At 43.5% G+C, this 14,885-nt stretch overlaps 1 protein-coding gene across 1 annotated transcript in view; it reads left to right on the forward strand.

Annotated features, from left to right (window-relative positions):
* The first annotated feature begins 43 nt into the window (after positions 1-43).
* The window catches only part of LOC106809134 (G patch domain-containing protein 2-like), a 14,940-nt gene continuing 98 nt past the window's right edge, over positions 44-14,885 (forward strand). The window contains exons 1-4 of the mRNA XM_014812108.1: positions 44-67; positions 4,740-5,468; positions 5,921-5,994; positions 6,331-6,419. Of these exons, the coding sequence (XP_014667594.1) occupies positions 4,753-5,468; positions 5,921-5,994; positions 6,331-6,419 (879 nt within the window). The 5' untranslated portion in view covers positions 44-67; positions 4,740-4,752. The remainder of the gene's footprint in view (positions 68-4,739; positions 5,469-5,920; positions 5,995-6,330; positions 6,420-14,885) is intronic.

Consider the following 14,885-nt stretch of genomic DNA (forward strand, 5'->3'; position numbering starts at 1 on the left):
ACTGATAATGCTATCTCACGCTGCTAGTGGCGCTAGTGCTAGTGCTGTGGTGCTATCGTTCCATCGGGTAGGCAAAAAATGATTTTAAAATCTATATTATGTCATTGCACTCTAAAAGTAAAAGCATGCGAGGGTAAATTATTGGTCATAAAATGATCGCTGCACATAATGAAATGCATGATGGGGTGTGTTGATAGGTTTCGCACACTGTCTCTGCAAATATATTTCGGGTAATATAAATAGGCGAAACAGACTGAGATATATAATAATTTTTTTAACTGATTTAGTTTATAAAAACAAGCGAAACAATTTATAGATAAGTCATGTAACTATAAATTACAGTCTAAGGACTTATAAAATTTAAAAATAGACAGTATATTTATGTAAAGGTTAGGGAGAAATTAGGATGAAAACACAAATGTTTGTATTATGGATTTCAGATCGTCTCTGATTTTCTACACTACAAAATTTATTGTGTACCGGGCACTACTCCAAGATATCGTTTTTAACCTGCTGTGACTGTCAGGTGTTTTGTAATAATAATGGTGCCTAGCAAATTGCTTTCGTAAAAAATTCTGTAAACATCTGCAACAGAGAGTCATACATGATTTGATGTAGGTATAACTCCAATAACGGGTCAATTATTGCACGACCATATAGATGTTTCTCGTGTCCAATTAGCCTAATGCCAATGCCAATGCAATGGATTACGGTCGCGTCGCTTAGTCTCTCACACGGACACATAGACCAATAATTGAATAAATTGTGCCCTAAAAAATATTATATTCTGATGTTATTTTAGGGCCCAATAGCCTTCCATAGACAAAACCTGTGAATTCTGTCATGCAAAATGCACGACAACCTTTTTACTATTTACGGCCGTGTTACATAGAAAATCAAAGAAATACCTAAAGCCGTCGCTTTATTAACATGTTACCTACATTACAAAACACTTGCCATGCAGTATTCTCCTCTTTAATCACGTTTAATTATTAAAACATCACGACATAAAAATCACGCAAACTTCACTACACACAAAACTGCCAATCTTGCATTGAACCGCACAACGACATTTCTCACCGGCCAATGAAATCATCGCTGTGACGTTGTCCGGTGCGGTTGTAGTACAACTTACATTACAATTATACAAATATAATTTACAACACACAGGCACTTGAAGCGTTTCAGTAAAATATAATGCTAACTAAATACGAAATCTATTTACTACCAAATTCTTAATGTTTCTATACTCTCTTTCACCTATTATTGCTGACAGTTTTCTGTAAATTCCGTCCAAATCCTATGTGCAACAAACACTGACTGCCGCCATTCCACACGCGGCTGCAGTGTGCACACTGGCACTTATATATATAGCTGGTAGGAAAGCGTGCTGCCCAAATTCGCTCGACGCTCGCTGGATTTCACACGATTACAACACAAATATTCAACCATTCTACTCCATCTTTGTTTCTATTTCAACAACAGTGTTCACTTGTTATAAAAACATACCGGTACTGTCTCTGTTCCTAACCGAGCTGTGTCACGCGAAATAACACAAAGACTGACGAAATTCTCGCGTTCGCGAACCTTGCCCAGTAATGTGAATGGCTGCAAGTACAGGGCTATATAGACTGGGACTCGCTCCCACCTCGATTACCCATCGAGTGACTAAGCTAAGCCGAGAGGTGGGAGCGAGTACCAGTCTGTGGGCTATAGGCGGCGCGCAGGCGGCGCACTGCTTTCCAACTCCCATACGAGCCTCGCCATTGGAACGTTACAGCGTTGCGGCGCAAGAATGAGGTCACGAAGAGCGCCGGTAGGTGTTTCCTGATTCTGACAGCCATTTACATTACTGGACAAGGTTCGCGAATGCGAGAATTTCGTCAGTCTTTGTGCTATTTCACGTGACACAGCTCGGTTACGAACAGAGCCAGTATGTTTTTATAACAAGTGAACACTGTTCTTGACATAGTTCAAACAAAGATGGAAGCTGTTGGATGTGTATTCGTGCTGTGAAAGTGTGAAATCAAGCGAGCGTCGAGCGAATTTTGCGATCCCGCTTTCCTACCTGCTATATATATAAGTGTCAGTGTGCACACTGCAGCCGCGTGAGGAATGGCGCATTCATTTTGGCCTCTGTCACGGATTGCCTCTGATCAAGGCATGATATGGAGGTGAGCAGTTTCGCAACACTTACGTTGCACTTTCTACAATACCAGTGTATGCCTCCCAGATCCTTCTCAATTACCTTATATGTTTCAACTGGTACTTCCTCACACTCAATGTGGTGCCAGAATTTACAAATCTCGCATTCCAACGATCTATCAGAGTCCTTCACTACTTTTCCACACGATCCACACGTTTCTACTGCATGGGTACCACCACCTTTGCTTTTTGCTACCTGTCAAGCTACCCCTCGTATTGTCTGGTATTTATATTGCTACTACTTGCTGATCCTCTCAGTAACCTTGTACTCGTAGTCCCAGTAGCAGACATCTATAGCTGGTATTGTTTACCAACACAACAACACAATAATGCGCCACTTAGATGATTACAATTATATTATTACGTATTTAAGTTTTTCTGTTTTTTTCTTATTGGTGCAAATAGACGCCACAACACATGTTAAAACGATCATTGCGAAAATTTTGCTCAGAAAAACTAAATATAGCTGAATATAGTCTCACCTGACAGCGAAAATATCACTGATTACACCAACATTCAAAACACCAATATTTTATGCAGTTATAGCATAGAAAAATTGATTTGACCACATCATACCAGCAATACATTTTTTCGAGTCACTACTTTCAAAAATCACAAATGGCATCTCAAACAAGCGAACATAATTAAAACAAAGGGGCATCTATTTGTGTGTGATAAGTATTTTCGATGGCGGTAACAACGAGGATTTGACCCATTTCTCTCTCCGTCTTCGTTATAGTCCCTAGGACTTTTGAAGACTAATATTTATGAGGTTACAACTTACACTCTTGTTTGTGTTACGCTACTATGCACCTCTGTGTTTACATCTGACCAAAAATATCTCCAGTGCGATTTGTGCATTACTGTACCCTTGTTGATGTCTCGCGGTACTGCGAGAAAGTGCGAGACATGACAGCGAAAATCAACAAGAGAACGCAAAATTGTAATCGTGCATGATTTTATCTTTGCATGCGGTTCTAAGACATTTTATTGTTATTTCAAACAATTACTGTTACTCAAACAACAACGGTAGGCATCATGAGAGTGAGAATAAACACTAAAAAACGCTGAAAACAACTCGCAATGATCGCTTTAAGACTTGGCAGTAAATACATTTTGTGTTTATTTACCATAATTTTATTATTGGAAAGTTCTAAGTGCCTGTAGACAATAGTGTACGCATTGTAATTCTACATTAATGTTATGAATAACATGTCATGAGTATGATTGGTAAATAAGATAAATAATTGTATACTCGCGACGAAGTCTGCGGGGATACTATGGTTTCATGTCTGTCCAGCCGCCGCCGCTGCAGACACTTTCCCTTCCGCTCTATAACTCGACCCCTAATTGACCTAGCGTGACCAAACATAGTCTACTTACACATCTTGGGGAGAAGGTGCACAGCGTACCAAAACCAGGTCACTACGACCTTTATTTGACCTTTACCTTGACCTTAATCATATTTCTCTCCTGCTCTATAAATCGGCCCCTAATTGACCTAGCTCTACCGAACTTGGTATACTTACACATCTTGGGGAGAAGGTATGTCGCGTACCAAAACCAGGTCACTGCGGCCTTTATTTGACCTTGACATTGACCTTGATAATATTTCCTTTCCGCTCTGTAACTCGGCCCCTAATTGACCTAGCGCTACCAAACATGGTATACTTACACATCTTGGGGAGAAGGTGCGTAGCGTACCAAAACCAGGTCACTACGACCTTTATTTGACCTTTACCTTTACCTTGATCATATTTCCCTTCCGCTCTATAACTCGGCCCCTAATTGACCTAGCGCTACCAAACTTGGTATACATACACATTTTGGGGAGAAGGTGTGTCGCGTACCAAAACCACGTCTCTGCGGCTTTTATTTGACCTTGACCTTGATCATATTTCCCTTTCGCTCTATAACTCGGCCCCTAATTGACCTAGCGTGACCAAACTTGGTATACTTACACATCTTGGGTAGAAGGTGTGTCGCGTACCGAAACCAGGTCACTGCAACCTTTATTTGACATTGACCTTCACCTTGACCTTCATCATATTTTCCTTCCGCTCTATAACTCGGCCCCTAATTGACCTAGCGCGAGCAAACTTCGTATACTTACACATCTTAGGTGTGTCGCGTACCAAAACCCCTAAGGCAACCAATTTTAACATACTTGCACATCTCAGGCAGATGAGTTGTGTAACAAACCTTTGTCTTTGTGACTTATTTAACTTTACCTACCTTTCAGGTCCTTACAGAGATATTTCATTCATACTAGATCACGGGGGATACATGTAGTTGGCGACAACTGCCCTTTCTAGTTAAGAAATAGTCACGAATATGATCTTGAGTAAAAACTTAAACCATGAATGCTAAAGAGGAGCTACGTATCAAACCCTTGTATATAATTACGAGGTTGCCAGACTTGTTCCATTTTCAACCCAACCGTGTAATTCAATTTATGTATAGTTCTCATTTAAATAAAATCACATTTATGGAATAGAACTAATCTTAAAGTAATCCTCTAATTGTGCTTACAGCTGTCATTGTTTAATGGAAGAGTCAAGCATGGACATAGTGAGAGACTTTGAGAAGTTGCACGTGCTGGCTTCGTACGACTTCCAGAAGATGGATGAGCTGGTACAGGATCTTAGCCTTGCACTGGAGGAGTCCTCGCGCAGTAGACAGTGTGCGAGGCACGATAAACACAAGACGCGCAAGCGTCGGCCGCGCAAGCGCCGGCCCGAGACGACGCTCTTGGTGCCCCCGTGGGATCTTGTCAACATGAGCGAGGCTTCGGAGAGCAGCCTGGACGAGACGTTGAAGGGCTACATGGAGAACGTGACGCGGCAGAGCGACTCAGAGGAGAACGGTGGCGTCCCCAGCGTGCTCGTGCCGAGCAAGTCCATCGCGCTGGTCGAGTCGGACTCCTTCACCGACAACTTCACGCCGAGGTTTTCGCGCCGGCGGCGCCGGAAGTGCAAGCGCATGGCGGTCGACCCACAGCCGTCGCCGGGAGCTCCCGACCACGACTTCCTGAAGCCGCGGCACGTGCGCAGGACGAAGGGGAAGTCGGATGCCGGCGACGCGAGGAGCGCGAATCGCTTCACGGCGCACACGGCGCCGGGCAAGCGCAAACGAATCTCCAACTTCCCCGACAAGCGCACGACGGAGTGCGACGATGCAGAGGGTGCCGCTAGCAAGAGGGACACGCCGCAGCGAGATGGAGAGGCGATGGACTTCAGTGGTGAGGAGTCACAGAGCGATGGGTAGGTGGCGTTGTACGGATCGTGTCTATTTTCAAATATCCGTAGGGTACAGTGCATACGTGCGTGTGAACAAGATTAGCTGTTGGGTGTAAGTGGCGAGTCAAGCTTTTCTGAATGTATTTTCATCTTTACTGGCTGCAATTTTACTATGCAAGAAATGTAATTATGCTTTTCTCACATGGTATGTAGACAATAAAGCATAAACACCCAGTGTGAGATAACTGTATAGAAGAATGTTTCACATCCCACTTCATTACAGCTCAACCAACTAACCTGTCTTATTTTTTTAGTAGTTAGTTTAGCATCAACGAAACAAGCAATCTAATGCCTTGCTGTTGCTGCAGGTCATACGTAGCACACTCGCTCCACCCATTGAGGGTATAATAGCTGTTATTCGTTTACAATAAACTAGTCTTAAGAAATGCATAGTGGTGTAAGCTCATTCCTTTTAGCTGTAGCAGTTGTAGCAGTTTGAGCAGCAGTGAAAGTGACCTTGGAGTCTACACCAATGACGAAGGCCGAGAAGGTTTGTGGGAGATTAAGAATGTGACTTTATTGGTTTATGTCCCGGGTTATTGACTGGATGTTGGAATATTTAGGTGCTTGGTTTTGCCTATTAAATAGATGTGATTAATAATAATAATAACAATAATGGTGATGATGAATTTCTGTTCTGAAATAGTAATGTTACATCTACTCTTTGCCTATAATATACACCTGTGACAAAACGTACGTCAAACAACTCTCTTGCATAAACATGCCACCATGCAGCACGGTAAAAATACGCTTTTCTAAGAGTGTTTTAATTTTTTCGTGTTGGTTCAATTGAACAATTGTCAATGGTCGCATTTTTTTCACGCAGCTGACGATGAGCAGAGTGACTACTACCATGAGGCCGGCTCGACGTGTGGAATACCTGATGTCAAAGATTGGTGGGAGCTAGACCAGCAGGTAAGTAATTGTTAGTCTGCGTTGTCCATGATGGAACATGAGGTTGCTAGCAATGAATCTTACTCGAGTTCAGCGAACTTAATTGCAACATTCAGGGTTCTCCCTACATTGCGCAAACGGGGCGCGCTTGCCAGGGTTCTCCCCAGGATGAAATTGAAACGGGGGGGGGGGGGGGTCCGGGGGGGCGTGTAATTTTACTGTACGCACGGCATGCACTGGCAGACGCATACACAAATAAGGCAAACAGTTTGATTCGGCTATCTTATATAACAAGAACCCCCAAAATACGCGTCTTAATAGTGTGGTGGCGATCTTTACCGGATTAATTAGTGTGGTACGGTAAAAAACACGCGCCCCCCGGACCCCCCCCCCCCGTTTCAATTTCATCCTGGGGAGAACCCTGGCAAGCGCGCCCCGTTTTGCGGCAATGTAGGGAGAACCCTGAATGTTGCAATTAAGTTCGCTGAACTCGAGTAAGATTCATGGCTAGCAACCTCATGTTCCATCATGGACAACGCAGACTAACAATTACTTACCTGCTGGTCTAGCTCCCACCAATCTTTGACATCAGGTTATTTTTTCCAGCACGTCGAGCCGCTCATCGGTAGTAGTCATGCTGCTCACGTCAGGCGCGTGAAAAAATGCGACCATTTGACAATTGTTCATTTGACCAACACGAAAACAATTAAAACACCTCTTAGAAAATGGTATTTTTACCGTGCTGCATTGTGCATGTTTATGCAAGAGAGAGTTGTTTGACGTAGTTTGTCACAGGGTGTTATATTATAGGCAAAATGAGTAGATGTAACATTTACGCTTTTCAGAACAGAAATTCATCATCACCATTATGTATTTTATTATAATCACATCTATTTTACATAGGCAAAACCAAGCACTAAATAAATCCAACATCCAGTCAAATACCCGGGAAATACAAAACAATAAAGTCAACATTCTTAATCTCCCACAAACCGTTCTCGGCGCTTCGTCATTTGTGTAGACTCCAAGGTCACTTTCAACTGCTGCTTCAAACTGCTACAAACTGCTAAGCCTCTAAAAAAAGGAATGAGCTTACACCACTATGCATTTCTAAGACTAGTTTTAATTGTAAACGAATAAGCAGCTATTTATACCTCATAATGGGATGGAGCGAGTGTGTACGTATGACCTGGCAGCAACAGCAAGGGCATTAGATTGCTTGTTTCGTTTGATGACTAACACTAAACTACTAAAAAATAGAACAGGTTAGTTGGTTTGACATGTAAATGAAAGTGGCGGATGTGAAACATTCTTCTATAGCAGTTATCTCACACTGGGTGTTTATGCTTTTATTGTCTACATACCGATGTGAGAAAAGGATAATTTACATTTCTTGCATAGTAAAATTGCAGCCTAGTAAAAGATGAAAATACATTCAGAAAAGGCTTGACTCGCCACTGTACACCCAACCACTAATCTTTGTTCACACGCACGCTATAGCACGTGTTACCCTACGGATATTGAAAATAGACACGATCCGTACAACGCCACCTACGCCATCGCTGCATGTGACTCCTCACCACTGAAGTCCATCGCCTCTCCATCATCGCCTGCGGCGTTGTCCTCTTGCTAGCGGCACCCTCATGCATCGTCGCACTCCGTTCTGTGCGGCTTGTCGGGGAAGTTGGAAGATTCTGTTTGCGCATTGCCCGCGGCGCCGTGTGCGCCGTGAGCGATTCGCGCTCGCTCGCCGTCGGCCGGCATCCGACTTCCCCTTCGTCCTGCGCGACGTGCCGCGGCTTTCAGGAAGTCGTGCGTCGGAGCTCCCGGCGACGGCTTGTGGCGTCGACCGCCATGCGCTTGCACTTACGCGGCGCGCCGGCTGCGAAACCTCGCCGTGAAGTTGGTCCGTGAAAGGATGTCCGATCGACCACGCGGCGGATGGACTTGTCGCCACGAGCACGCTTGGGGACGCCATCCGCCCTCCGTTCTCCTCTGAGTCGCTTCTGGCCGCGTACACGTTCTCCATGTAGCCCTTCAAACGTCTCGTCCAGGCTGCTCTCGCGAAGCCTCGCTCATGATTGACAAGATCCCACGGGGCACAAGAGGTCGATCCGTCTGGGCCGGCGCTTGCAGCGGTCCGACGCTTGCGCGTCTTGTGTTTATCGTGCCCTCGACAACTGTCTACGCGGAGGACTTGGCCTCCAGTGCCAGAGCTAAGGATGCCTGTACCAGCTCATCCATCTTCTTGGCAAAGTCGTACGAAGCCAGCACGTGCAACTTCTCAGAAGTCGCTCTCAACTTGTCGCATGTCTTGTACTCTTCCATTAACAATTGACAGCGTGTAAGCACAATTAGAGGATTACTTAGAGATAAGTCATTCCAATAAATGTGATTTTATTTAAATTGGCGAGAACTATACATAAATTGGAATTACCACGCGTTCGGCAGTTGAAAATGGAACAAGTCTGGCAACCCTCGTAATTATATACAAGGCGTTTGATACGTAGCCTCCTCTTTAGCATTCGATGGTTTAAGTTTTACTCAAGATCATATTCGTGACTTATTTCTTAACTAGAAGGGCAGTTGTCGCAACTACATGTATCCCCCGTGATCTAGTATGAATGAAAGTATTCTCTGTAAGGACACTGAAAAGGTAGGTAAAAGTTAATAAGTCCACAAAGACAAAAGTTTGTTACACAACTGCATCTGCCTGAGACTGTGCAAGTATGTTAAAATGGTTGCTCTGTTAGCGGGTTTTGGTTACGCGACACACTAAGATGTGTAAGTAGTACGAAGTTTGCTCGCGCTAATTGTCAATTAGGGGCGCGAGTTAAGAGCGGAAGGATAAATATTGATTGAAGGTCAAGTAAGGTCCAATGTCAAATAAAGGTTTGCAGTGACCTGGTTTCGGTACGCGACACACCTTCTACCCAAGATGTGTAAGTATACCAAGTTTTGGTCACGCTAGGTCAATTAGGCGCGCACGAGTTATAGAGCGAAGGAAATATGATCAAGGTTCAAGCGTCAAATAAAAGCCGGCAGAGACGTGGTTTTGGTACGCCGACACACCTTCTCCCCAAAGTGTAATGTATACCAAGGTTTGCGTTAGCGGCTAGGTCAATTAGGGCCGAGTTATAGGAGGCGGAAGGCGAAATATGATGCAAGGTAAAAGGTAAAGGTCAAATAAAGGTCGTACAGTTGACTGGTTTTTGGTACGCTAACGCACCTTCTCGCCCAAGATGTGTAAGTATAACCATGTTTGTTAGCCTAGGTCAATTCGGCCGAGTTTACAGAGCGAAAGGAAGATATTATCAGGTGCAATGTCAAGGTCAAATAAAGGGCCGCAGTGACCTGCGTTTTGGCACTAACGCTGACATACCTTCTCGCCCAAGATGTGTAAGTAATACCAAGTTCGGAGCGCTAGGTCAATTAGGGCCGATTTTATAGAGCAGCGAGAGAAATATGATTAAGGTCAAGGTTATAAGGTCAATATGAAGGTCGTAGTGACCTGGTTTTGGTACGCTGTGCACCTTCTTCCCAAGATGTGTAAAGTAGACTATGTTTGGTTCGCACGCTAGGTCAATTAGGGGTCGAGTTATAGAGCGCGAAGGGGAAAGTGTCTGCAAGGGCGGCGGCTGGACAGACATGAAAACCATAGTATCCCCGCGACTATCGTCGCGAAGTATTACAATTATTATATCTTATTTACGCAATTCATACTCATGACATGTTATTCATAACATTAAGTAGAATTACAATGCGCAAGCTATTGTCTACAGTGCAACTTAGAACTTCACAATAATTAAAATTATCGCGTAAAAGTAAACACAAAAATGGTATTTACTGCCAAGTCTTAAAGCGAGATCATTGCGCGAGTTTGTTTTCAGCATTTTTAGTGTTTATTCTCAGCTCTCATGATGCCTACCGTTGTGTTTGAGTAAACAGTAATTGTTTGAAATACACAATAAAATGTCTTGGGAACCGCATGGCAAAGACAAAATCATGCACGATTACAATTTTGCGTTCTCTGTTGATTTTTCGGCTGTCATGTCCTCGCACTTCTCGCAGTAACCAGCGAGACCATACAACAAGGTAAGCAGTAATGCACAAAATCGCACTGGATGATATTTTTGGTCAGATGTAAACACAGAGGTGCATAGTTAGCGTAACACAAACAAGAGTGGTAAGTTGGTAACGCTCATAAATATTAGTCTTCAAAGTCCTAGGGACTATTAACGAAGACGGGAGAGAGAATGGGTCAAATCCTCGTTGTATACGCCATCGAGAATGACTTATCAACACACAAATAGGATGCCCCTTTGTTTTAATATGCTCGCTGTTTGGACGCGGCATTTGTGATATTTTGAAGTAGTGAGCTCGAAAAAATGTATTTGCTGGTATAGATGGGGTCAAATCAATTGTTCTATGTTATAACTGCATAAAAATATTCGTGTTTTGAAAGTGTGTAATCAAGTTCGAATATTTTCGCTGTCAGAGTGAGACTATATATCAGCAATATTGGAGTTTTTCTGGGCGAACAGAAATTTCGCAATGATCGTTTTACAGCATGTGTTATGGCGTCTATTTGCACAATCAAGAAAATAACAGAAAACACTTAAATACCGTTAATAAATAATTGTAATCATCTAAGTGGCGCATTATTTGTGTTGGTATGTAGGTTGGTAAACAAGATACCAGCTTATAGATGTCTGCTACTGGGACTACGAGTACAAGGTTACTAGAGGATCAGGCAAAGTAGTAGCAATATAAATAACAAAGACAATACGGTGGGGTAGGCTTGACAGGTAGCCAAAACAGCAAAGGTGGTGGTAGCCCATGCAGTAGAAACGTGTGAATCGTGTGGAAAGTATGTGAAGGACTCTGATAGATCGTTGGAAGCGAGATTTCGTAAAATTCGGCACCACATTGAGTGGTGAGGAAGTACCAGTTGAAACATATATAAGGTAAATTTGAGAAGGATTCTGGGAGGCATACATGGCTGGATTGTTAGAAAGTGCATACGTAAGTGTTGGCGAAACTGCTCAGCCTCCATATCATGCCTTGATCAGAGGCTAATCCGGTGAACAGTAGGCCAAAAATGATGCGCCATTCCCACGCGGCTGCATGTGTGGCACACTGACACTTATATAGTATAGCAGGTAGGAAAGCGGGATCGCAAAATTCGCTTCGACGCTCCGCTTGATTTCAGCACTTCAACAGCACCGAATACACATCCAACAGGCTCATCTTGGTTTGAACTATGTCAACGAAACAGTGTTCACTTGTTATAAAAAACATACTGGCTCTGTTCGTAACCGAGCTGTGTCACGTGAAATAGCACAAAGACTGAACGAAAATTCTCGCATTCGCGAAACCTTGTCGCAGTAATGTATAATGCTGTCAGAATCAGGAAACACGCTACCGGCCGCTCTCGTCGACGCTCATTCTTGCGGCGCAACGCTGTACGTTCCAATGGCGAGGTCGTAATGGGAGCTTGAAGCAGTGCGCCGCCTGCGCGCCGCCTATAGCCGCACAGACTTGGTAGCTCGCTTCCCACCTCTCGCTTAGCTTAGTCCACTCGATGGGTAATCGAGGTGGGAGCGAGTCCCAGTCATTATAGCCCTTGTACTTGCAGCCTCTTCACATTACTGGCAAGGTTTCGCGAACGCTGAAGAATTTCGGCAGTCTTTGTGTTATTTCGCGGTACACAGCTGCGTTAGGAACAGAGACAAGTAGCCGGTATGTTTTTATAACAATGTGCAACATGTTGTTGAAATAGAACAAAGATGGAGTAGAATGGTTGAATTATTTGTGTTTAATCGGGTGTGAAATCAGCGAGCGTCGAGCGAATATTTGGGCAGCCACGGCTTTCCTACCAGCTATATAATATATAGCTGCCAGTGTGGCACAGCTGGCAAGCCGCGTGTGGAATGGCGGCAGTCAGTGTTTGTTCGCACAATAGGATTTGGACGGAATTTAACAGAAAATGTCACAATAAATAGGTGAAGAGAGTATAGAAACTTAAGAATTTGGTAGTAAATAATTCGTATTTAGTTAGCGATATATTTTAGTGAAAACGGCTTCAAGTGCCTGTGTGTTGTAAATATATTTGTATTAATTGTTAAATGTAAGTTGTATACAACGCGCACCGCGGACAACGTCACAGCGATGATTCATTGGCCGTGAGAAATGTCGTTGTGGCGGTTCAATGCAAGATTGGGCAGTTTTGTGTTGTAGTGAGTTTGCGTGATTTTTGTCTGGATGTTTTAATAATTAACGTGATTAAAAGAGGAGAATACTTGCATGGCAAGTGTTTTTGTAATGTAAGGTAACATGTTAATAAAGCGACGGCTTTAGGTATTTCTTTGATTTTCTATTAACACGGCACGTAAATAGTAAAAGGTTGTCGTGCATTTTGGCAGACAGAATTCACAGGTTTTGTCTATGATAGGCTATTTGGGGCCTAAAAAACATCAGATATATAATATTTTTTAGGGCAACAAATTTATTCAATGATTGGTCTATGTGTCCGTGTGTGAGAGACTAAGCGACGCGAACCCGTAACCATTGCATTGGCATTGGCAATTAGGCTAATTGGACATCTGAGAAAGCATCTATTATGGTCGTGGCAATAATTGACGCCGTTATTTTGGAGTTATACTACATCAAATCATGTTATGACTCTCTGTGGCAGATGTTAACCAGATTTTTTACGGAAAGCAAATTTGCTAGGCACCATTATATTACCAAAACACCTGACAGTCACAGCAGTTAAAAACCAGATATCTTGGAGTAGTGCCGCGGTAGCACAATAATTTTGTAGTGTAGAAAATGCAGAGACGATCTGAAATCCAGTAAATACAAACATTTTTGTTTTCATCCTAATTTCTCCCTAGACCTTTACGATAAATATACTGTCTATATTAAAATTTTATAAGTCCTTAGGACTGTCATTCATTAGTTACATGACTTATCTATAAATTTGTTTCGTTGTTTTTATAAAGCTAAAATCAGTTAAAAAAATTATTATATATCTCAGTCTCGTTTGCGCTATTTATATTACCTCGAGAATATATTTGCAGAAGACCAGTGTGCGAAACCTATCAAGCACAACCTTCCCTGGCACCCTCGATCGGCAACCATCATCATTAGTCATTATGTGCAGGCGATCATTTTATGACCAATAATTTACTCTCGCAATGCTTTTACATTTAGAGTGCAATGACATAATATAGATTTTAAAATCATTTTTTGCCTACCCGAATGGAAGCGATAGCCACCACAGCACTAGCAGCTAGCGCCACTAGCAGAGGCGTGAGATAGGCATTTATCAGTTTCCGTTTTACACACTTCCGGCCGTTGCTCACTGTCACGATATCTGATGATGTCCTTTAGGCCTCAGCCAGCCTTAGCAACCTCGGGGCAGTTGTTATTTATAGGTCAGTAGGTGTTCACGTTAGAAGTGTTTTAATTGGCGTAACGAATACTTACGCACTTACGGTTATGTTCTGAATCAGTGTAGCTGACGTTAGCCAAAACATAAGCAATCCGCCCACGCGCTGGATTATTTTTATTGGGAGGTGGCTTGAGGTCAGTGAGTGAGTGTTGTGTTGTTAGCTTTAGTTACAGTCTGTACTTTAACTGTTAGCTGTAGTCTCACGGCAAACGCGTTTACAAGACATTACTTCAGTCAAATGACTGTCTATATATGCACTATACCGTCATAAGTACCCGGATAACTCTAATGTAATATCAATCCAATTCGTCTTTCCTAAATGAGCGCTCTTAGTTCAAGGGGGGGATAGAAACATGGGTCCCATTGAAACCTATGTCAGTTTCGTAATGTTGGGGGTAGCCCTTTAAAATCGACAGGGGTACTGTGAGGGTGTTTTTTGTTCAATTTCAACCGATAAACATGTGTGAGTTAACAGGAAGTGTCAAAAAAAAATGCCGTTGTGAAGGCGATCCCCCACCCCCCTACTCGCCCGTGTTTCGCGCCGTTTTCTCACCTTGCGGCGCGCGAGCATTTCCCGTCACCTTCCTCTGCTAGGGCCCTTGAAATCTATGCGGTATTTGCGCGTGCCATTAACGGAACTCATATTACTGGCTACTCGCGCAGGTAAATTACTGGAAATCCGTTGCTATTCGATGCTTTTTTGGCGAACTCATAAATCACCGCCTAAAAGATCCGCCATTGTTATTGACTGTACCCTGCTTGCACTCCGCGGCCAATATTTATGCATTCGGCGCCGCCCGCACTCGCCTCTCCGACAGCAGCAGCAATCAGCAGCAGCAGGCAGCAAGCAGTTCTCTTGCGCCGGATGCGGCGCTGCGCGCGCGTAAAAGGTCCATACGGTAAGTCATATACAGTGCACCGCCCCTCCAGCTGCCAAATTTCGCTGGGCTGCAGCGCACTCCTGTCTAGATCGGCATGTGTAGCCTGTAAGTGTGTAAGTGTGTAGTGGTCATAGGCAGGCGGTCTAG

The sequence above is a fragment of the Priapulus caudatus genome, unplaced genomic scaffold, assembly GCF_000485595.1.
Source record: "Priapulus caudatus unplaced genomic scaffold, Priapulus_caudatus-5.0.1 Scaffold331, whole genome shotgun sequence".
Taxonomy (NCBI): Eukaryota; Metazoa; Priapulida; class Priapulimorpha; order Priapulimorphida; family Priapulidae; genus Priapulus; species Priapulus caudatus.